Raw genomic sequence first — 22,282 nt, 5'->3', positions numbered from 1 at the left:
TTAAATTTTCTAGATCATGTCTAGAAATATGAAACTAACCCTAACAACAAAATGTAGTTACTGACAGTTTACTTTCATGTTCTAGTTCTTACCAAATTTCGTACAATTTGTATCCATGACAAGTGGCGCCATCTGTTGATTGTATAAGATATAGAAATTTGAACGATACTATCTTACTAGGGATTTGAGTTTGATTTGGGTATTATAAACTTCTTTTAATATATTGGTCTAATTTTTAATAAATCAGTAGTTTTTAAGAATCATTTCATAGAAATGTAAAATCTACCTCGAGATATTAAGGACATATTGGAAAGGATTTGGTTTGTAAATTATAGTATATATGTTGATACTTTATATATTTATTAAAGCAAATGACCAGTTTACATGAAAAAGTATAAATGTTTTAATATTTTTACATTTTAATAAAATTAGGATTGTAATGGATATTACTTTTTGGGAAAGACCAAATATCACATCCTAGAGATACGATAAGAAACATCAAAATGCCTCCAAGGCATTATTTTAAAAGCAATTATTAATTGACAAATGAAATGGTTTGTTTTCAATCCAATAAATAAGGTTGAAATCCATTACATTCCTAATAATAAGTAATACACTTGAAGTGTACGCTTAATCGTAAATGGCACTTAGTTTGGTATCTCACAGAGCCATAAATAAATAAGAATTATAAAATGATTGTAAATTAACCTATAAAATAATGAATTTATCTCACATAAATGAATATAAAAATAAGTATAAGTAATAATTAAAAGATAAAATTGTGGAAATGATTTTCGTCATGTTTCATTTTCTTAAAAAACAGTTTGTACAAAAAATGTTATAAATAACAGCCCAATCATAAATTTATTGCACCTCCACCCCAACGGGAATGTAAAATTTTTTATTTAATACTTTTCTGCAGACTAGTAGTACATTTATGATTTGGAATGTTACTGTGGTAATCAATCATAAATAATTCCCAGATTAATAAATAAAGGTTCAATTTGAACAAATTATATCATTACTAATCCTAAATATTACCTTAAAAGACCTTAATTTAAAATCTGGACGATAGAGTTTAGTAAATATAACGTAAGATATAAGTAAATAAAATTAAATAAACCATAAATAATTAACTGAAAATTATTGCCGTGTACTATCCATGTTGGGTACATAATCTAATGCCATTAAGCAGGCAAATACTGTCATTACCATTTTTGGTTTCACTTCTGTTATATCTTCTGGAAGGGCATACACCCGCGCTCCAGCCTTACGGGACATAGAAATCGCGTATTTTGCGTTGGCTAGTTTATCCTGCAACAAAAAATAACTTAGTCATAACTATTTCGAATCTTGAACACCATAAAAATATTTTTATTTTTCTTTACTTCAAGAAAAAATGTCTACAAAAATAAAATCAAACTTAGACAACTTTCTTCTTTAAATGGAATACCCTGTACATTTGACATTGAAGTTTCCTCTCTTTCTTCTGATTACAATAATACATACGTTATTCGCAGTAGCCGAAATCTCCCAATACCCATTTTTTTGTCTGAAACGCGTTATGGGTATGGCAATTTATCCACGATGCGTTTAAAGTTTTTCTTCGAACAATGAGTAAAGAAAATTAACCAGAAATAAGCTTTCGTTCGCTTTTGTTTTGCCTCGTGGAGCATTTCTTTTACCCACATTGCATTTTTGCTATTGCGCTTTACCAATAACGTGTTTTGAATAAAATAATGAATACAAGAAATAATAAAGCGTTTATTTAAACGTAGGATTCATAGAATATATATGTTATTATATCATAAAGAACGCGCTAACAAAACTACAAGTAGGGAAGCAAGAAAAAGCAAATATTTGTTTTTACGGAAAATTTGTTATTTCATGTTGTAGACAAATAAATTACCTATAATTTAAAAAGAAAAAGAATTGCATCTAAAAATGGCAAAAATCCGGATTTCACTAAAGTAAAATTTAGAAAATCAAAAAAATTTTTGCAGTCAGCGAAAAAAAATTAGAGGGACCATTGCTTGCAACGCGTTCGGAAATGCTCCACGAAGCAAAACGCACGCGAATATTTATTTCATGTTGTGAGTGACATACTTTATCCACAACACGTTCTGTTACTTACTGTTCGAAGAAACAGATTCTGTTACATTACGTAACAATTGAATTTATTTTTTGTTTTCAAAGCCTACTTTTACTTCTATTTTTGTTGTCAAATTTGATAAAAATCGTTGAATTCTCTAAAATCTGACTGCGTCACTGAATTCTGCATTCCCTCAAAGTAGTTTGTAACAAATGTGCAATTCCCAATTTTCAATTTTAAGATTATGGCTCAATTTTTTCCGTTTATTTAATTTATTTCTGATTCAAGATTGCTTATTCCGTGCAGGAAGAACGTAAATAATAAAATGTTAATTTTAATTTTACATTAAACAATGAATATTTTCTTAAGAAGTTTCAGATAAAAAACTCACTGACCAATTTTTGGACAAAAAAAAAATGGAAAGTAGGCTGAACATGAAATCAAATCAAATGTTCAAATATCATGTAATACGAGTTTTTAAACCTCATCTCAAAAAAAAACCTGAATTAATAAATACCTTTTTACAAGGGTGCATTGATTATAATTAGGCGAGGATTTCAAAAAACGACAAATATACAGTGTTCCATTAAAAAAAAAATTCCGATATCGTTTTTTCATATATCTCTTTGAGATTGCAAGAAAATTACTTAAACTTTAGTATTTACCATTTTTTTCTAGATGGATGATTAAAAAATTAAATAATATCTAGATATTTCCCCTTATGGGTAAATAAGAAAATAAATATTTTCTCGTTCTCAAAAGTTCCAAAAAGAATAAAAGCAACAAATTATAGGATTATGGTAAAACGTCCTTTCCTATTATTGAGGTTAAATTAACGTTCGCTGCCCATGCCAACACTGTGTCGGCGCTCTGGTTCGGCGACTAGTGTCGCCGGAAGAATTAGCGGAAGATTTTGCAGACGATTTGGACGGTGGATCCACTAGAGCCACCTTTAGACATTTAAAACGAGGAATTAGACCCTGAATTTTATAATTTGTCGCCGACACTGGTGCGGCGGTATTTTGTAAAAAATATGAAGTTTTTACACTTTAAAACAATATGATTCTATCTTTTTATAAAAATTATTACTAATAATCCCAAATTAGTTAATTGGGATTGCCGAATTACAAACGGCATTTGATGGGCAGCAAACGTGTTAAAAAATATTAAATGAACATTGAATTTAAAATTTAACAAATTTGATTTGTGACATTTCAGTTATTCTGTGACCAAACTTTTGACATTAAATGTATCGTATAAATACACACCTCATCGGTACTTCCTTGTTTAACTAAATCATAGTTAATAGCACCGGGTTTGATAGCGTCGATCAAATCGATAACAACTTTGGCATCTGATATGGAACTATCCTGGAAGTTGCGAATGGAAGACTTTTTCCCTGCACCGCTGAGTTTATTGTTTACCCACTGTACGATTTCTTTTTCAACAATAGGACTTCCAGATTCGGCCAGCTGTGCGAGGATAGTCAGAGTGTAAGCTCGCATCAATTGCCAAATTAGAGCCAAAGTCAGAGTGACATTTCCTTCGTTAATATCTTGTCCACCGATGCCGACTAAGGAGAACTTAATCTCTTTGCCAAGTTCGACGGCGTAGTTGCAGTTTTCTAATTTTTCCATGAATTTTTTCCTTTCGTTCGTGAATTTACGATGTACCCTATTCCATTTTACTGTGCCTGGTTTTATGATGTCGTACAACTGGAATACAACTAGACCGTCGGCCAGATCGGAATACAACCAATTGACGTGTGGTGACACTCCCATCGAGTTGATCCAATTTCTGTAAGCTAAAATAAAAACAAACGTTACTAAGACCCATGACCTTTTATTATTTACTAAACTTACTTCTTTCTTCTCTGGTTTCCTCGATAGTTTCGTAGCCATCGATAGTGCCATTCGTTTGCTCCAATCCCGGGTGATTATTAAAAAGATTGGCGACAAAAGCCAAATTAAGTTTATAGACACCATTGACAACATCTTGTGGTGTGACAAAAGCCCTGCATTTCAATTTAGCAGCTTGCTGAAGCATAATTTCAGCTCTACTATGTAAATCTTTTTCATGAAGCGCTTCGGTCGTAACATCGGCATCGGCTGGGGCAATTTGCTTGAGCAGATGGGTATAAACCTCGGAATCGACAATGTCGCTTTGGAAATTTGTAACACGACGGTGCGTGCCGGCACGTTCTAAGTGATAGTTTACCCATCTGATCAATATAGCTTCTGGGGACAATTTCATCAAGTCGTCAATTTTTTCATCTTCAGAGAGCAACGTAGTCAAGCCGGGGCAATGTTCGAGAGTAATTTGATTGAAAAGGCCTATTCTTATTATTTGCCAAAGCAGTCCAAGGACAAGATGAGGTGTTCCTTTTGATAAGTTATGAGCATCTATGTTTATGACGTTGCAACCGATGGCAGACGCAGACGATAGCGCCAGAGTCAAATTCTCTAATTTTCTGTAAAGTGTCAATTTTTCCTTGTTTATTACCCTTTCGTCTATCGTGTCTGGGCAGGAATGGTTAATGACTTTACTGAAAAAAATATCATATAGTTAGTATATTGTTCCTTGCACTCGATAAGTATTTTTTACTTATTTAAAAATAGTTTATCAAGGTGTGTGACTACATATTTAAATTGATTTAATTTTATCAAATACTTAGCAAACTAAATTTGATTAATATAAAAGTACAAAGAATACTTTGTACTTTCTTAATCCATTTTGTAATAACAAAATGGATTAAGAAATCCTGATATAACAGATTATCTGATAGCATAAACATTATTAGACTTAAAATAAATAGATACAAACTAAATCAAGAAGCATTTGATTTATTTCCACCAGAATAAACATGAATACTCGATTAACTACAACAAAAAAGTTTTGATTGACAAACGTAAAATATAATATAAGTGGATTTGACTACTCTTTACATCATTGATTAAATAAACTCACAAATATTTAAACTCTCAAAGATTTGAAGTAGATACAAGTGATTTCTTTTGGCGATAGGAAACTGCAATCAATATTATCTTGAAAAGTTTATTGCATAACCAAAATCTGATACAATAATGGAATACAATACATAACGTGTTTTCAGTTAACACGATCAACCGTAATGAATGTACCAAATTGTTTACCAACTAAAAACTACATCTGCTCCAAGGTTGCAATGTAAAGATGTTAAATTTTATCAAAATACAATAAACAAATTTGATATTAATAAATGCGTTGCATTAACTGTGTATAAAAAACAAATCATAATGAACAATTTATATATACAATGTTGTGGGGAAGGGGAGGGGGGAGGGTCAAGGTTTAACTTGTTTATTCTCTTTCTGTTACTCTGGACCTGTTTCTACGCAGGACCCAGGAATTAACATGGCAATGTGTGTATCTTATTAAACAAACAAAAAAAAAACTCGATTCGTTGACAAATTTTTTAAAATTTATTTAAATGCTTGTTTTTATTAATTTTTTAAAAACAATTGCTTTTAATAAAGTTATTACAATTTGATTAAATTTCAAAATCAACAAAATTTATGATCCAAAACTTTCTTTAAATATTACGTATTTCTTTAATTAAAAAAATCAGTTGATTTAATTCAGTGAATATCAAATAATTTAAACTATTTAAACCATTTTAACCTGGATTCTTTATAAATATTTCTTAACAGGGGAAAACAGATTCTTTTCTGATAAATTGAAAATTGAAGGTCTTATTGTATTTGAGATGTTTGAAATATTTGTATTGTTTTTCATTTTAGAACAAGCAGATTTTTTTAGGATAAGAAAATATAGGAGAATATTCAAGTTGTTGCAGAAGTAAATGCAAAAAATTTAGTAGATGATAGAGCATCAAAAATTGAAACAAAGTTTTCATACGGATTTTGGGTCTACCGTATTTTGTAAAATCAATCATTTTTAGCTACATCTTATTAAAAAAATAATCTACTGCACCGAAATTTAGTACAGGAATGTTTTCGAACAAGCTTAATATATAACTGTTGTTAGATATAACCTTATATCATTGAATTCGTTTTTAGAAGGGCTATTTTATACAATAAAATATAGAGCGTCCTATTAAAAAAAACGTCGGTAATGTTATAGGTCTGAGAAACATGGCTCCAAAAATTGAAAATATTGCGATCGGTAAAAGGCTTATGAAGTTATTAATTAAATTAGTTTTATTTTTGACAACTTTGAAGGCTCGTCACTCAAAAACCAAAAATTTTTCATTAACTTGTTTTTCGTAGACCGTATTTATTTATAGTAGTGAATATGCAGTCAAACGTTGTCAGTGAAATTTGCGGACACCCTGTATATATATAGTTTTTTTTTTAAACCTGTAACTTTTTAAGAAACAATTAACAAATTAATTAATTTTCATCCAATGAAGCGAACCTTCAAGTATGGCCCATTTGTTTGTACACACTCTGTACATTAAGGATATAAGCTTTTTGACTTTAGAACATCCAATTACGTTTTTCTTAAAACCCGGTGAATTTTCTTGTCAAAAACTTACCTCTACCAAATTTTAATGCAACATATTTTTTAGGAAAGCTACGGCTACAATTTGAATTTAAAAAAACATCTTTGGCAGCCGGTATCTCAAAAACAAAACACGATAAACCGACGATCGACAGGAAAAAATTTACTTCTTGGTGTTCTATCATCCATATTGAAAAGAGATTGATCTGATACTTTGTATAAACAATTTGTTATTAATGAGACAGACAGGAGCCATCAGTAAATAAATTCACGTAATATGTATGTTATCCTTTCAACTTCATATCAGTCTACTGCTTTATATGATCACGTGTATCACATAAAAGATAAAAAGCATTGTGAAATAACTGTAACAATATAAGATTCCGTCTGAAACTGTCAATATTGTCGTTTTAACAATACAATTATTGCTCTCAATACACTGTTTATTCTGTTCCGCGAATAGATAGTTTTTTCCAAATCCCTCACGGGAAATTTCTAAAAATATAAACTTTATGGATTTATAATTTGGTATCCCATACCGGTAGGAAATACCAGTAAATAAATTTATCGATAAATAGTACATATACATTTTTAGCTGGAATCACACCACAAGGTTTATATATAAAAAATGACAGTATGCAGATAGGTACACCCATAACATAATGACTAATTAAAAAAGTATGAATCACAGTAATAAACATTCCGACAATGTATTTATATCTTAAAAGCTTTTCCCCATCTTTAAAAGTATAACGTCGTAATAATATTTACTTATCAAATCCGCTGCTAAAGCGCCATAGAAACTACTTTAAAAGGAAGTGTTTTTGTAGAAGCTTATTTTAATCCAGACGTTTTATTAATTAATCACACATAAAGCTAGTTCAAACAGAGAATTAGAAACTGCCTAGTTAAATATTTGACGAGTTAAATTTAGGAATACTTTAAATTAGCACAGAAAAAAAGCAAACGGAATGGATTACTTCCACTTTATCGAAAAAATGTATTTACGGCAACAGTAAATGACGTTTGTATTTATTTACAATCAGAACTTCTATATCTCGGATGGAGGAGATAAATGTAATAAGCTACAGAAGAATTAATTATATTGCGGCCATCGGGATAGAAACATATAAACAGAATCGTGTCAGTTTACTGGATGAAGAAATTAAATTAATTAAATAGTTCTCACTGTTTGATGAACAAATTTGAGTAGATCTTTGTACACTCACCATAATAGAATACCATCTTTCACTTTGTCGTACAAGTTCTTGCCTTCTGAGTCGATGGGCAGCAACTTTCTCAAGTCGGGGTCATGTTGGAGATTGGAGTTGATCCAGTCCGAAAAGGCGAGCTGTTCCTCAACCCTCACGGAATGTGTTGTGCCTTCGTTGGAAGCCTCGGAGGTGCCGCCTAAGTGCTGAAGGTTTTCCCTCTTGGAAACGGCGGTCCGGAATGTATTCGCTACATCATTCGCTTTTAAATCACAGATAAGCTTTTCGAATTCGTCGTAGGTCAATTTGCCGTTGATTTTCATCTTGTTGGAGTTTTTGAACTCCTCTTCTATCAAGCGGGATTGGTAACCGGCGATTTTGAAACCGCAAGCTTCTAAAGCTTCCCTCAGTTCTTTTAAATCGATATGACCATCTCCATTTTTGTCGATCTAGAAAAAAAACACAATGCAATTTTAGCATACCAGTTTAGTTTTATTCTCAGGTATCGAAGTCAATTTTACGGTCCAGGATGTGACTAGTAAAAAAAAGTAAATATTTAATATACCGAGCCCGGTGTTGCAAATATTTTGTCAGACCGTTTCCCCTGATAATTGACACATATGTTAAAGTATATCCTAAATACGTAATCGATATTTTTATTAATTTATTAGAGTGTGGTTAGCTTACATTTTTGTTAGTTTGGGTAACTGATAAATGTTCTGCCGACGATAAGTTTTATAGCTTAGCGATGTGTTACATAAATAAATGTTATTTTAAAAATCAATTAAAGTAGGCATTAAATAATACAACATTAAATATTTAATAAATTTATAGAAGTTATCAGTTCTTTCTTTGTTTTGAATTTGTAATAAAAGCTATATATGCTTAAGAAAATCTATGAATTAGTTACCGCAGTTACATAAATGGAACTTCAAGATCATATGATATAGTACCTCTTATATATTTTTAAAGATTACTCTCTCTCTATTGTATTTGTTAGTATTAATTTCTTATCAGTGATTAAAATGTATAGAAGTTTAAATTTCACTAATCCATTATGTGGTATTATAGTGACAAAAAATATTATTTTTAACTATTAATTTAAAGTATAAGTAATTATAGAAAAAAAAACAGCATTTTAATGAGATTATTACACTTCACCTACTTTTTTAAGTCTGATAAAAATATATTTCATAAAATTTTACGTCATACTAATCTTGAGATAATACCATCTTAATTGCATGATACCATATTTTTAATTTATTGTATAACTACAATAAATTATTACAAATGCTCCAAAACCTTCATCTGTGTTCCTTTAAACGTTAATAATATAGGCATGTTCTATCGTACATAGGATTTACTTTTGTTTTCTCAAATTGAATAGACTAGAAATTAAAACTGTTAGTTTTTGCCATTCATACTAAATCTTAATAACATTTAGAAAGAACAAGTCGTATTCTTTTTGTAGATATATATACTACAATCTGGAAATGGCTAAAACTTGTTACAAATAAGTCAAAAACACTCAAACGAAATTTATTTGACTTATAATTAAATAACTATTCCTATCTAAACCATTAGATATTAGACTATGCCAGTAGCTTATTCCGAACACGACATGCCTTTTTCCGTTTTGCTTCTATTTATCAAACAAACGTGGGTGGTATAGTACTTATCTCAGTATTAGTAACTGTAAACAAAAATAAAACTACAGGGTGAAAAAGACAAATAACGATTCTGATACGAAGTATTATATGCGCGACAAAAATCTTATCAATATTTGTGTTTGTTAATATTTATTGAAAATATACCATATAAAGTGCATTTGTATACATTTAATCAAAACGTGGGGCTTATTATATATCGAAATCTTTCAGCTGACTCATTCATATAATAATTTAATATGCTGCTTATGATTCCAGTAATTTCATAGGTGATTGACATCGGCGTAATGGGAAACCTACTTTAAATAAATTTAATTGACAATCCCTGTTTTAATCAAGAGGGTACTTGATTTGTTCTTCTGAGATTTATTCTGACAATTAAATGTGAGAATTTTAAGTTAAATATCTACACGATATTTAAATTTGTTTCGCAAGTTGTAGAAAATACATGACTAAATCAAAATTGGGAAGAATTAATTGACGTAAATATATAAATAAAAATCAGGTTAGATGAGCTTTTTCCTTCCTTATTTACCTCTTTATTCTTCTATATTTTAATTACAGCAATACATAGTGGTATTTTTTATCTAACGAACACTTCAGACATGTTTATACATGTCGGTTTTTAATTTGACAACTCTCAAGAGATGTATAAACATTACAAATTGTAGTTTTGGCCAAAAAGTAACATTTAGTAATTAGTCTGATAGCAGAAAAAATATTTAACTTATGACAACATAATAAAATAAGATTAGAAGATACCGCTTAAAACGCAAAGTATATTAAGTAATAAAATGAAATCTTTTTATTTGCCATTCTTAAAGTTAGACTTACACCGATATTTGAATAAATTACATTTGATTCTCACTTTTATGCATCAGTGATTAAAGCTTATCTAAAAAAGTATAATCTACCCACAATGCGATTAATTTTATTTATCTAAATCTTAGTAAGTCGAATCTAAAATATATTTTGTGACCTTGGCAATCCATTTTTACAAGTGACATGGTCACGTAAATTTTATTACTGAATTAATTACAGTTCAATTCAGTCTAGTTCTATCTGACAATCAGATATTTTCAATTTAAATGTTCTTTTTATCTGCATTGGAAGTGATGTGATTAATAAGGAGACCGAGAAATTTTAATTTTATTCAATTGACAGATTTTATTTTTTATACTTGTTTTTTAAATGTGCGCTGTTTAACAGTCGAGGTGACCTGCAAAAAAATGCACTGGAAAATTTAATACCTGAAAATGTCAAAGTTAAATTTCTACATAAAAATAATAAAAAAGTTTCAATAAAACGAAATGGACAAAACTGGCGCGTTCAAAGTGTGGAGGCCAACACAACTATATTATATCAAACAACTTAAGGCTATTTTGTTAAGGCCGTGTTGAAAAGTGGGTCACTGTTAATCTGAAGACCCGCACATAAATATTGTATGACGACTATAAATAATAACTAACGATTGTTCCCTCTTTATATGGCGCACATTTCACATTTTTAGCTGCACTTCTCCTTAACATACATCGAAATTTGTTTCTAGGCAGTTCGCAAATATTAGTAAAAAAACCTTCAAAAACAAACTTTAAAAAACATCATAGGAATGCAGTAACCAACTCATCGACATAAAAACTGGGATTGATCTTGAGACAAAAATGCTTGTTTATTAAACTAGAACGAAATCATAATTTTACATTTCTTTATTTTTTCTGCATTCAAAGTGCAAAAAAACGCAATGAGGCTTTTTTAAAAAAGAACCGGCATTACAGCGTATACGCCGGCTTCCTGTTAAATTGCGTGGGTCCTTGAACCGGAATAAACTTATGTCTTGTATTAGTACAGAGTGTGCATACTCTTACAATTAGAGTTTCAATAGGAACCTATAGAAAAAGAATTTGAATGTTTAATATAAAGCTTAGAACTTAAATGTTTCAAAAGTAACAAATGCAAGAAGTTACAGAATATTCTTCTGTTTTACGATTCCGAATTAGCAGACCTCTTAGAGAAAAAAAAACATCATAAACTGCTATAAATTAAATTAAGTAAATATCAATATTGTAATACTGTTTGTATGGAGTGATAAGAACTGCAGTTTGAGCATGTGTATTAACGCGATCAAAGGCAAAAAGTATAATCGCGGTTACTGCAAGGACTCCATTTACGCTAACCTTGTAATAAAAATGGCGTAGCACCTCGCGTACTGCTGACGATTTGCATGAAAGCTGTTTTTAATAAAACCAACTCACAAGCTGAGCAATGTTGAAATGTTATTAATATTTTTAATGCATCCTGCAAATGTGATATGTAATGAGAAACATTTGCTTCGTGAGTTGAAATATTATTCCTTAACTCAAGTTCAAACTGTTGTTATTTAAAATAATGTGTCAGTGCAAACTGAAAGAAAATTTATAAATTTCTTTCCATATACTATGACATGTTCTTAATGTGTCGAATGTGTTTTAACTTGTGATTTATTTTTCTAACAAAATCCACATTTACTACATCAAATAACTGATAACAGTGTGATTTATGATATACTTATATTGGGTAAAATTACGTCTGTGGCAACTGGCGAGATACCCTTATAAAGGAAATCAATACATATAAAATCTAAGTTGGCACAGAGTCTAGGAACCTTAATAGGTCGACTAAAAGACAAATAACTTAAGGAAATCTTAAGTATTGTACTATATATAATGTCGACTTTTACCACCTAAAATATTCACAATCAGTAAATGTAATAGGTACACTTTCTCGACTTTTTCCCGATGAGTAACCACATTTTTTTTGGAATCGAATTTTGAGAAAGAGTTTATGATATACATATACCGATTATGATCTTAATGTGTCTTTTGACTCATAAACGATAAGAAAATTTTAGGAATCTATTATCATAACTGATAAATACTGGTATATTTTAAGATCGTCTAGAAACTATTAAACACAGTAAAAATAAAGTACCTCTTGTTCTAATTCTCAGGTTAATTTAAAAATATATTATACATTTCATTATTGTTAGAAGCTTTCCCACATAAAATAAGTATCTAAAGGAAAGAAACAGATCAAGTTACAGAAGCTAAAAAAATTAATTTTAAAATTACTTCAAACTTGTATCATACCCACATTTAACTGTAAATATAAATGAACATAATTTTATAATCATTCAGATCAGTGCCAAAACACCTAGAATTGCTAATAAAAATTGATATTTACAAACACGATCTTTCAAACTAAACAGCAACAGGAGGTTTATTCTTTTTCGGAACTTCGGAAGTATATTAGCATTTTCATTTTATCGTATACATAATATGAATAAAATGCCTTTTGTTCTCATTTTCACGTTATTATAATTATTTTATTTTCTGAGAAACTTTTCCCATATAGAGTAAGCATCTAAAATAAGGAACTGACCTCTCTTTAAAAAGAAAAACGATATTAATCGTTTCGTAAAATATATCAGGATACTACGCATTTCCCCTATTTTCTAGTCGGCGATTTGTGTGAAATTTTGCTAGTAATTCCATGAGTTATCATAATTTATTTTTAACAAAAACGTAATTTCTAAGACATCTTTAATAGGAACACGAACGGAGCAAAACTAACCGTAATTCGATTACAATAATATAGATAATACAAAACAAACGAAAATTTCGTTAGATAACGATACAATAACATTTCGGACGTCATGCCTTAGAGAATTTTTCCTTACGTGATTAGATAGGAAACCATTCTTTCCAAAGAATTTTTTAATCATCAATTTTAAAATAAAAATTTGAATTATAATATATTCATACAACATTCTGGATAGCTTCCAAAAAATCTACATGAAATTAATTGACATTCTATTCAAAAGTGCGTTAAAAATTTATTTTATTAGAGAATAATTTACTTTTGAGCATTTTTAACTGGCCTCAAAATATACTCGACAAGCTTGGGATAATTTTCAATGTTTCTGTGATTATTATTTATGCAAATGTAACTGAGGAACTATGAATAATCTCTTAATATTTATGTGAGAAAAGAGGCATGCAATTATACATAACCACCATCACCACGAATTTAAATTAGCACTTAAAAATTTTAGTAGGTAGGATAATTGTCCTTAAATTTACAGTTCCTTAACCTTAATAATGTAATGCTACAATTTAATGTAGCAGATTTAAACAACGGTTCCATCAAATGTTTGTTCCATAATTAGTGGAAAAGATGTAAGATTATGTAACAACAACTAACTATGGTTATACAATTCTAATGAATAATACCCGTATAAAAAACATAAACAATCAATTTGTAAAATAAAGCAAGCATAACTATTGTAAGGATGGATTTGTGGTCGGTATTATTATTACTACTAATGACGTTTTTCTAGTGCGATAGTTCGAAATTAATAAAAAAACATTTTTTCCTTCCCTCTGAACATATCTTTCGTAGAGGTGATTACGTACTCACGTACCTATACGAATAATTGCGTATAAATTACCTTGGAAAAAATGTGTTACATATACACACGAATTTTGAAGCAGTGACGTACAGACGAACGCTCGCGATTCGTTCGCGGGGTAAAACAAATAGAAACAAAAAATTATATACTCGTCTTGCTTCACTGAACGAATTCTTAGAAACCATAAGGAAGTAGATTACAAATGGATTCAATCGGAACAATAAGGAAACTATATTGCCCACTTAGTCACAACAGAGGTATTTTTAAATGCCGCGGAATTGAATAAGGATTTCTGAATCAATTGTAGTAGCAATTACAAATACAATAGCCATTCTTTATACAGTTAAACAGAATTTAGCAAATCATTATCTTAATTATTCGTTTTAGCGTGCCCTTGAGAGAACAGTTAACTGCACTGATTGTTTTTCTACTTAAATTACACTACACATGGAATGCCTACAGAGTAAATAGAAAATAGAAATTTGTTAAGAAAAGAAAACTTAGCATATTATGCTCGACTATTCTCAACACTGCGAACAATAAGTAAAGCTGGTTTGTTATGAAACCATTACCGATAACATTAAAACTGTACTAAGGCATTCACTCATCCGGAAAGAAACCGATAGTTAAATTATACATTTACAAAATAGAAATTTTTGTCAACAAAAATCTTGATGTAAAGTAAAAGTACGACTTTTATTTGGTGTGTATCGTTATTAAAAATATTTGTATGCGCAGAATTATTATTCAATCAATATCGACAGTTATATTTGTATTCATTAAATATAAAAATTGGGGGAAACATTTATTTTCAAGTACTTAAGTATTAATTCATTATATTTCCTTATAAAGCATACTACAGAAAACCTACTAGAAGTGACACACTGATAAGAAATTGTCAGGCATGAGGATGTGGCTATTTTAAATAAAAATATGTAAACCAATGGAGTAACCACTGCTGAAAAGCTTAAAATATCCGTATGGTATCAGATATTAATTCCCAATTGTCGTCATTTTATATAAAATCCCTCATATACAATAATTTTCATCTGAGTTCAATTTTCTTAAATAAACTTTATATATACTATATATTTTATTTTATACAATGTTTATATAAATATATGGGCGTTTTAATTTAATATCTATAGTTTCCCTAAAATCGGAATCCGCTCTTGTTGGACAACCTAGTAAATTTTTATATTTACCTATAAACAATATAATTTTTATTTTAAATACAAAATTGCACACAATATTTTATATCTACCTTCAAAACTAAGGAAACTACTTTTTTTAAAAATGAAAATACGAATTTATTATTTTGACTGTACCCATAAAAAATTGGTACTCCTTTTGATTCGCCAGTTGATAAATGGTCAACATTTTTTATAAATTTCCAAATTCTATTGTTATAAACAGATATGCATTCATTTTAACTTGGGAATTAAAAAACAATGCACAGGAAATACCAAAAAATATTTTAATCTGTAGCTAATGGAGTGAAATTTATTAGTTTTTGGGGATGGATGTTAACACTAATTTATACTTTAATAAATATTTTTATACTCAACATATCATTGAAAGTATGATTTAGTACCTAGTAGGAACCACTTCAAAATTAGTAAAACCCGATAATAAATATAGATAGGAAAAATTGCATGACGAATTTAAAAAAAAATGGATATATATCAATGAAACAGAAACGTTAGCTGTTTTTCAAAAATTAAAAAAATAGCATTTTTTAAAGTATACAAGAAACAAGTTTGTTATTTATGTTCTTGTTTTATTAAACTTATATTGAAGGAAAGTAGAAGGTTACATTATGAGTAATGTTATTGTGAGTCATTCATTGTAAACTATTGATATTTTATTCATAACACAAAAATACGTATATTGTTTGATTTCTAAAATTGCCCAATATGCGTTTATTCCTACTTAACAAACCGGTGCTACCATACATGCAAGCTAATCAAGTCAGGTATTATTGTTATCAATTAATAATTATACAATATAAGTATGATATTTATTTGAACAGTTTCTATTACATGCTAATGGGCGTTGCTATACAATTTGAGATTTCAGCGTGTCACGTCGAATGTCAAAATACCGCATATAAACATACTTAAAACTAAAATCGATTTAAAGAAAAAACGTTTTAGGTTATACATACAAAAAACTTACTTCGTTAAAACGCTCCTTTATTTCCTCGCGTTCTTCTTGGGATAATTTTTGAAAATCCGCACCAGCAGAAGCCATATTGAAAAAAACAGTTCAGAAACAAATTGGGAACCACTCACAAAAACTCAATATAATACGAACTCGGTGCAAAAGGCACCGTCGATATCTCCTAGCAACGAAACGTCTTGAATGAACAGCGTTACCAACTTTAAACTATGCGTAATGGTGTGACTCCCCTCCATTCAAGTCCTGAAACGTCACAGATTATTGTCAGAATTCTGGATGGAATTCTGAAAGTTAAAATTTTTGAATCACTTCTTAATTGTATACCTAATTTATACGTACTATACTAAACATTAAAGAAAGCCAGTACTGTAGTACAATGTATAATTTTGTAGTTATTGACTCATACGTTTTATTAAATATTCAAAATACCCAGAGAAGTAATTATTGTAATTTAATAAACTCAAAGCTGATGTATGCACCCCGAAATACACAAGAAAAGTTTCAAACAGCAATATGTGTACAAGAAATAATATTCAATATAGCTAATTACCTACCTAAAAATTTTAAATAACTCCTAAAACAGGTATATAAAAACATCAAATACATATCTACAGAATATTCAATTCTTAATTACTATAATTATTTAATTTAATAAGTAGGTATCCTGAATTTTATCTAAAAATTTATATATAATAATAATATAAAATAATGTTTATAAATTATAGACAATGGTCAAGTATTTTTTTTATCAGTAACTGAATTTTTCTCTTGGGTTTTTAACACCGTAATTCTTTAAATAACAGGTTTCCAATTTGGTGAATCCCATTATAGCAGTTTAAATCTTTCAATCATAGATGGCAGCACTAATACTACTGAAAAAATTATGTGCCACTTATGTTTGAATAAATAACTCATAAAAAAATGAAATTAGTATAATAAATGTGTATAAATATAACCAATTTGTACACATAGGTGTGAATGTGGGGGAAATATAACGTTGTATAATAATTATTTCTGGGTGGAGTACATACATGTCACAAATAGTGTCGATAAAAAAGAATACTGCGTTTCTCATTCTAATTTATTAATGGTTAACCTAAAATAACTTTTGTTACTATCATAACCGCAAAATTTGACAGCAATGTATCGTGATTTATAAATTTTACTTCTTGGTATTTGCAAATTTTTGGTGTTATAAGCAACACATTTAGTAGTATATAAGTTTGATTCAATATACATCACAGATTCCAGTTTTAAAAGGTAATACCTAGACATTTTTTTTTTCTAAAATTACAATGAAAGTTATAGATTATGGAGTCTTCTTTGGATCCAAAAAAGCAGTGTCTTATATTAAATGTAGTAAATTTTCTGCAAGATGAACTAGTTAATGGAAATTTAAATGATGAACGAAAGGAGTCCGTTGAGGTTGCAATACAGTGCCTTGAAACAGCTTTCGAAATTGACAATGATACGAAAACAAAGTTAGCATCGGAAAAATTAGATCTACTATCTTTTATTAAGATAACACCAAAGGTAACAAAATAGGTTTGACTTTTTTCTGTGGTTGAAATACGTGTTTATACTATTATTTTTGATACTTAGGTAGAAATTACCGAAGAACAGAAAACCGAAGCGGAATTGTGCAAAACAAGGGGCAATACTCACATGAAAAGTTCGTTGTACAATGAAGCTGTGGCCGAATATACAGAGTTTGTATTATGTTTAATGAAAAATCCTGAATCAATAGTTAACTTTAAACTTCTAGTAAATTATCGGAAGTAAATTTTTAAAGAATATATATAGAAATTGCACAAAAACATATTTAGACACTGTTTCTATGACTTAAAAGATACATTTTTTTTATTTAGGGCCATTCGATTGAATCCGGTGAATGCAGTTTACTACTGCAACCGTGCAGCAGCTTACAGCAGATTAGAAAAACATTTAGAAGCAATAAATGATTGTAAAGAAGCAATAAAACTAGATCCTGCCTATGGCAAAGCCTATGGTCGTCTTGGTATCGCATATTCAAATCTGAATAAATATGAGGACGCCCGCAAAGCCTACCTGACGGCTTTAAAGTATGATCCAGGGAACACCATGATTGAAACCAATTTGAAATTAGTTGAAGAAAGATTGTTTGCAAATATGGGTAACCTTATCGTATATATTTTTAAAATTTTACGTAAAACGTAGTCGGAAGATACTTAAAAATAGTTTAGAACGATCCCTGAATTAACGATAACACCAAGTAGGAAATATTAATAGAATTAAATAAAAGAAATTTGAATTTATTTGTAAAAATTGTAGCCATTTTATAGAATGAATAGAAAATCTCCGTTTCAAAAAACTTATAAATAGTTTTAAACAGTATGTACATTCGTTTCAAGAAAATAAAAAAACTTTATCGCTTGAGTAATGTACCAAACCGTGGTTATTTTTTTGTAGAAAGTGCAGCACCACCAGAACATCGACCCTTAGACATTTCCCAATTTATCAACAACCCGAACGTGATCAACATGGCTACGCAAATGTTAAGTGATCGCAGTTTCAATAGCATGTAATAAATATAGAAATCCCATTGTACTTATTATTGTACTGATAAAATTTACAGGTTGATGCAAATCATGTCTTTGGCCGAGTCTGATCCACAGTTTAATGCCTTATTTCAAGTGTAAGTACTGCAAGTTTGTTTAACTTTTGTTTTAATATCATCAGTTTAGTTCGCGATAAACGTTATTTGTTTTCAGTGGGCAAACAATGGCGCAGAGAATGCAAACTGCGGATCCTGATATTGTGGAACGTTTGCGGAGATCCCTAGACCCCCAAAATCAGACATCAGGTGGCTCGCCTGGTGGGGCAAACAGTGATTCTAATCCACCAAAATCTAACGAAAGCGATAAAAAAACAGAGTGATAGACTAATTATTTATTGATTGACCTTTTATTATCTACAAAATGTTATGGTTTTTATTGTAATTCTCTTTTTTTTTTTTTTCATGGTTACATAGATCTTTATATATATTAAGTTATATGATAATCAACAATCACTTATTAATTTTACGATATTAAAGTTTTATGGGGAAAATCTATTCAGTAAATAATTTTTGGTTAATTAAAAAAATGGTTTTATTAAATTATCTACTCGAACTAAAACTGACTGCTTTTTTAACACTCAAATGTTTTCCAAAATAAAATAAGACTAGACTTTTTTAATTAATGCATTGTACTACATTTCCAAAATATTTTTTTTATTTTATGAAATGTGTAATTTTAGAATTATGTTCTGTTTTTCTAAACTATGTGGTAAGTTTATTGAAAAATAAGTAACGGCAATATTTTTAATAAAATTCGTTTTTCAAACAAAATGGAAAGGAGAAGCAGTATAATTGGAAATTAAATACAATGATTGATTTCAAAATACTTAGTAGCTTAGACATCCTTAAGTTGACATATTTATATATTGCTTCATGACTTTTTACCCTTGATTTGTTAAATCGCTAGCCCAAATTATATATACTTGATATTTTGTAAAATACTTGAATAAATGTGATACTTTTCAAAAATTCTTTCTCAAAAACTGCATGTAGCGCCTAAACTAGTTCAAGGAATAATCTGAAGGAACCGGGAAACACCCTGTGTATAAACAAAGTATACATTTTTATTGTTATAACCGACTTGTTACAAATTTTCGAATATAAAATTTTGAAATTGGAACTGGTAGTTAAGTTAGCAAAATGGGTCATAAAAACAAAAGTTATGATGTTTCTGGTTAATTATACGTGCCAAATCAAGCAATTATAAATGCATATTTTTGTCGAAACAGCGGCATTAATTAAATATGGGGCATTTAAAAATAAATAGTACAAATAAAACATATTCGTCGACTAAAACGAATTTAAATATTAATTAGATTTGAATCCGAAACGTAGTGATGCAATTTAGGTTAATATGCGCTGACCAACTTATCTTCTGAAAATAAATCTGGGGCACAAGTGCATATATAATTATAGAAATATGTAAACTCGATTGTTTGTACATCTATAAGAATCGCGTGGCCAGAAAGTGGATCAAATTGATTTGTTATTTTTATTTCCAGAGATATTATTAAAACTGCGTTGGGATAAAAACACGTCGTCTCTCTAATTTGAACTATTTAAGCTTTTCTAGAGATTTCTTGCTGATATTCCAATAAATTCAGATAACCACAACGCACTATATGAACAAAAAAACATGAAATATAAAAATGAATGCAAAGGCAGACCATAAAATGTAATTAACTTCAACTGAGATTCATTATCAACCATAACTCATGGAAAAAAAAATAGATTCTTAAATTGGCATAAGTAAATTGGGTATAATATTAAAGTGGTGATTAGCGCAACTATATTTAGGATATAGTTAAATTTGATATAAAATTTTTGGAGTGATTAAGCGAGAAAAAATATTATTTACGAAGGCCACGTTGCCAAAGGGTTTTGCAAACTGGTAACATAGTGGTCAGGTTAAATATAGTATGTGTGCTAATTTAAGGAACATATCGTCCCACTGAAATATCTAATACACGCCTGAAAGTGACGTGTGTTGGATACTTGCAAGACAAATAAAAAACTCAGCTTTATTCTGGATTAAGGATGAATTAATTTTTGACTCCCAAACAACATCGCGGTCGAATCAAATGCGTCAATACGGCTCCAAAAGTACATCGCATCGCCGCTTTTATGTATTAAAAAAATTGGCTCTCCAGTGGCGTAGGCGGCTACTTTAACTGTGTCAAACGGAAATATAAAAAGTTCGATTTCTCACCTCTGACTAACATGCTACGAATTTTTATTTTCATAATAACAAATGAGGCTTATTTTTGGAATCGGAATAACGAATCTTACCGTGTCCAATGCCACAAATTTGAAATGACACGGTTGCTTACTCTTGTTTTTAGTAATTTATATCCGTAACAGAAAATCTCGATTAAGGACAGTAATTGGTAATATTCTATCAGTACAAAATGCTTAAATAAAATAGTTATATTAAAATATATCCTAGGAATATTTACTTAATTTTTTTTCTGTAAAAAACAGACGTAAAATTAAATAAATCAGACACGACACGACAATCAAAATCTTAACGCAAGTTGATGTTTAATCTTCCTGCAGACGTGTACATTTTTCATGTAAATTTCCCCACACGTCAATTTAGCGTATGATTTTAGAATTATGTTTATAAAACGAAAATTAAATTAGTTTTTTGTGTCACCCTGTAAACCATCTCTACCTTGAAAATCGCAAATTTTATTTTCAGTTTGGCACTGAATACATTGTTCCTGTGCAAAAAGATATAAAGAGATAAAATTTCACAATGTGGGACGTATATTTTAAACCTGATATCTAAAATTTTTAAGCATCTACATGAACAATTTATACAAGGTTTTATTTTATTATACGTAATTATATAATGGCTGTTCTTAGAATTTACTGTAATGTACAGGAAAATATGTGTCATTTTTTCGAATTAACAGATCTTTTAGTTAGGTACCTTACTCAAAACATTTTTCAAAAGCTATATAGAAGCACCGACGGAATGTTACATACTAGACATTAAGTATATATCACGTTATAAATCAGTACACAACTGTAAATTAAAAATTTAAGTTATCAAAATAAACAAAAATACATCAGGTGTAGGGAGTTTCAAACAATTTACCGTTGATTTATTTTACACAGATTTACTTTCAGTTACTAATGTTAGTGGTGAAAAAACGTACACAATGTATTAGAACAATAAATGGAACAAAATTTTTTAAATTTATGTATGAAATTAAAATACAAATTTTTTAGAAAAAATACCTGGATCCCATCCCGTTTACCTGTTGAAGGATTAGTGCAATGTCAGTTTTGTATTTTGAAACCACAAAAATAAATTCTAATATTTTAATTTATTTCAGGAATTTTATTACTTAAAAAGATAGTTATTAAAAAAATGTTTGCCTTTATTAATATAAAAATAACACATTAAAAGTGAATATTTATTATGATAATAAACTTCAGGACAATTTTATATCCCGAAATTTCAACTCTTCAAAAGACTGCAAAAATGTTTATCAAAATTGACGAAAATATACGATACCTACTCCACAGTAACGTTTTATTTTAAAGAAATAAGTGTTTATTTGCATTACCTTACTT

At 29.4% G+C, this 22,282-nt stretch overlaps 2 protein-coding genes across 2 annotated transcripts; one reads left to right on the top strand and one right to left on the bottom strand.

Annotated features, from left to right (window-relative positions):
• Positions 1-343: 343 nt before the first annotated feature.
• Positions 344-16,306, bottom strand: LOC108907496 (plastin-2). The gene is made up of 5 exons (XM_018711219.1): positions 16,099-16,306; positions 7,825-8,255; positions 3,955-4,637; positions 3,361-3,896; positions 344-1,314 (listed from the first exon to the last, which is right to left on the bottom strand). The coding sequence occupies exons 1-5, from the start codon at positions 16,171-16,173 to the stop codon at positions 1,144-1,146; spliced, it is 1,896 nt and encodes a 631-aa protein (XP_018566735.1). The 5' UTR covers positions 16,174-16,306; the 3' UTR covers positions 344-1,143.
• An 893-nt stretch (positions 16,307-17,199) lies between these two features.
• Positions 17,200-19,192, top strand: LOC108907363 (small glutamine-rich tetratricopeptide repeat-containing protein alpha). The gene is made up of 7 exons (XM_018711015.1): positions 17,200-17,361; positions 17,410-17,634; positions 17,704-17,810; positions 17,970-18,253; positions 18,550-18,661; positions 18,716-18,775; positions 18,852-19,192. The coding sequence occupies exons 2-7, from the start codon at positions 17,413-17,415 to the stop codon at positions 19,015-19,017; spliced, it is 951 nt and encodes a 316-aa protein (XP_018566531.1). The 5' UTR covers positions 17,200-17,361; positions 17,410-17,412; the 3' UTR covers positions 19,018-19,192.
• The last annotated feature ends 3,090 nt before the right edge of the window (positions 19,193-22,282 follow it).

The sequence above is a fragment of the Anoplophora glabripennis genome, unplaced genomic scaffold (assembly GCF_000390285.2).
Source record: "Anoplophora glabripennis isolate ALB-LARVAE unplaced genomic scaffold, Agla_2.0 scaffold5, whole genome shotgun sequence".
Classification (NCBI taxonomy): domain Eukaryota; kingdom Metazoa; phylum Arthropoda; class Insecta; order Coleoptera; family Cerambycidae; genus Anoplophora; species Anoplophora glabripennis.
This window is presented reverse-complemented; position numbering and strand designations above follow the sequence as displayed.

What these genes read in the sequence shown, in the direction of transcription:
- LOC108907496 (XM_018711219.1), bottom strand. Translation starts at nt 16,173, where the DNA reads ATGGCTTCTGCTGGTGCGGATTTTCAAAAATTATCCCAAGAAGAACGC. An exon ending in GGAAACCAGAGAAGAAAGAA is followed by an intron (nt 3,897 to 3,954) that starts GTAAGTTTAGTA and finishes TTTTTATTTTAG; the next exon opens with CTTACAGAAATTGGATCAAC. An exon ending in AACAAGGAAGTACCGATGAG is followed by an intron (nt 1,315 to 3,360) that starts GTGTGTATTTAT and finishes TTTTTGTTGCAG; the next exon opens with GATAAACTAGCCAACGCAAA.
- LOC108907363 (XM_018711015.1), top strand. Translation starts at nt 17,413, where the DNA reads ATGGAGTCTTCTTTGGATCCAAAAAAGCAGTGTCTTATATTAAATGTA. An exon ending in AAGATTGTTTGCAAATATGG is followed by an intron (nt 18,254 to 18,549) that starts GTAACCTTATCG and finishes ATTTTTTTGTAG; the next exon opens with AAAGTGCAGCACCACCAGAA. An exon ending in TTTAATGCCTTATTTCAAGT is followed by an intron (nt 18,776 to 18,851) that starts GTAAGTACTGCA and finishes ATTTGTTTTCAG; the next exon opens with TGGGCAAACAATGGCGCAGA.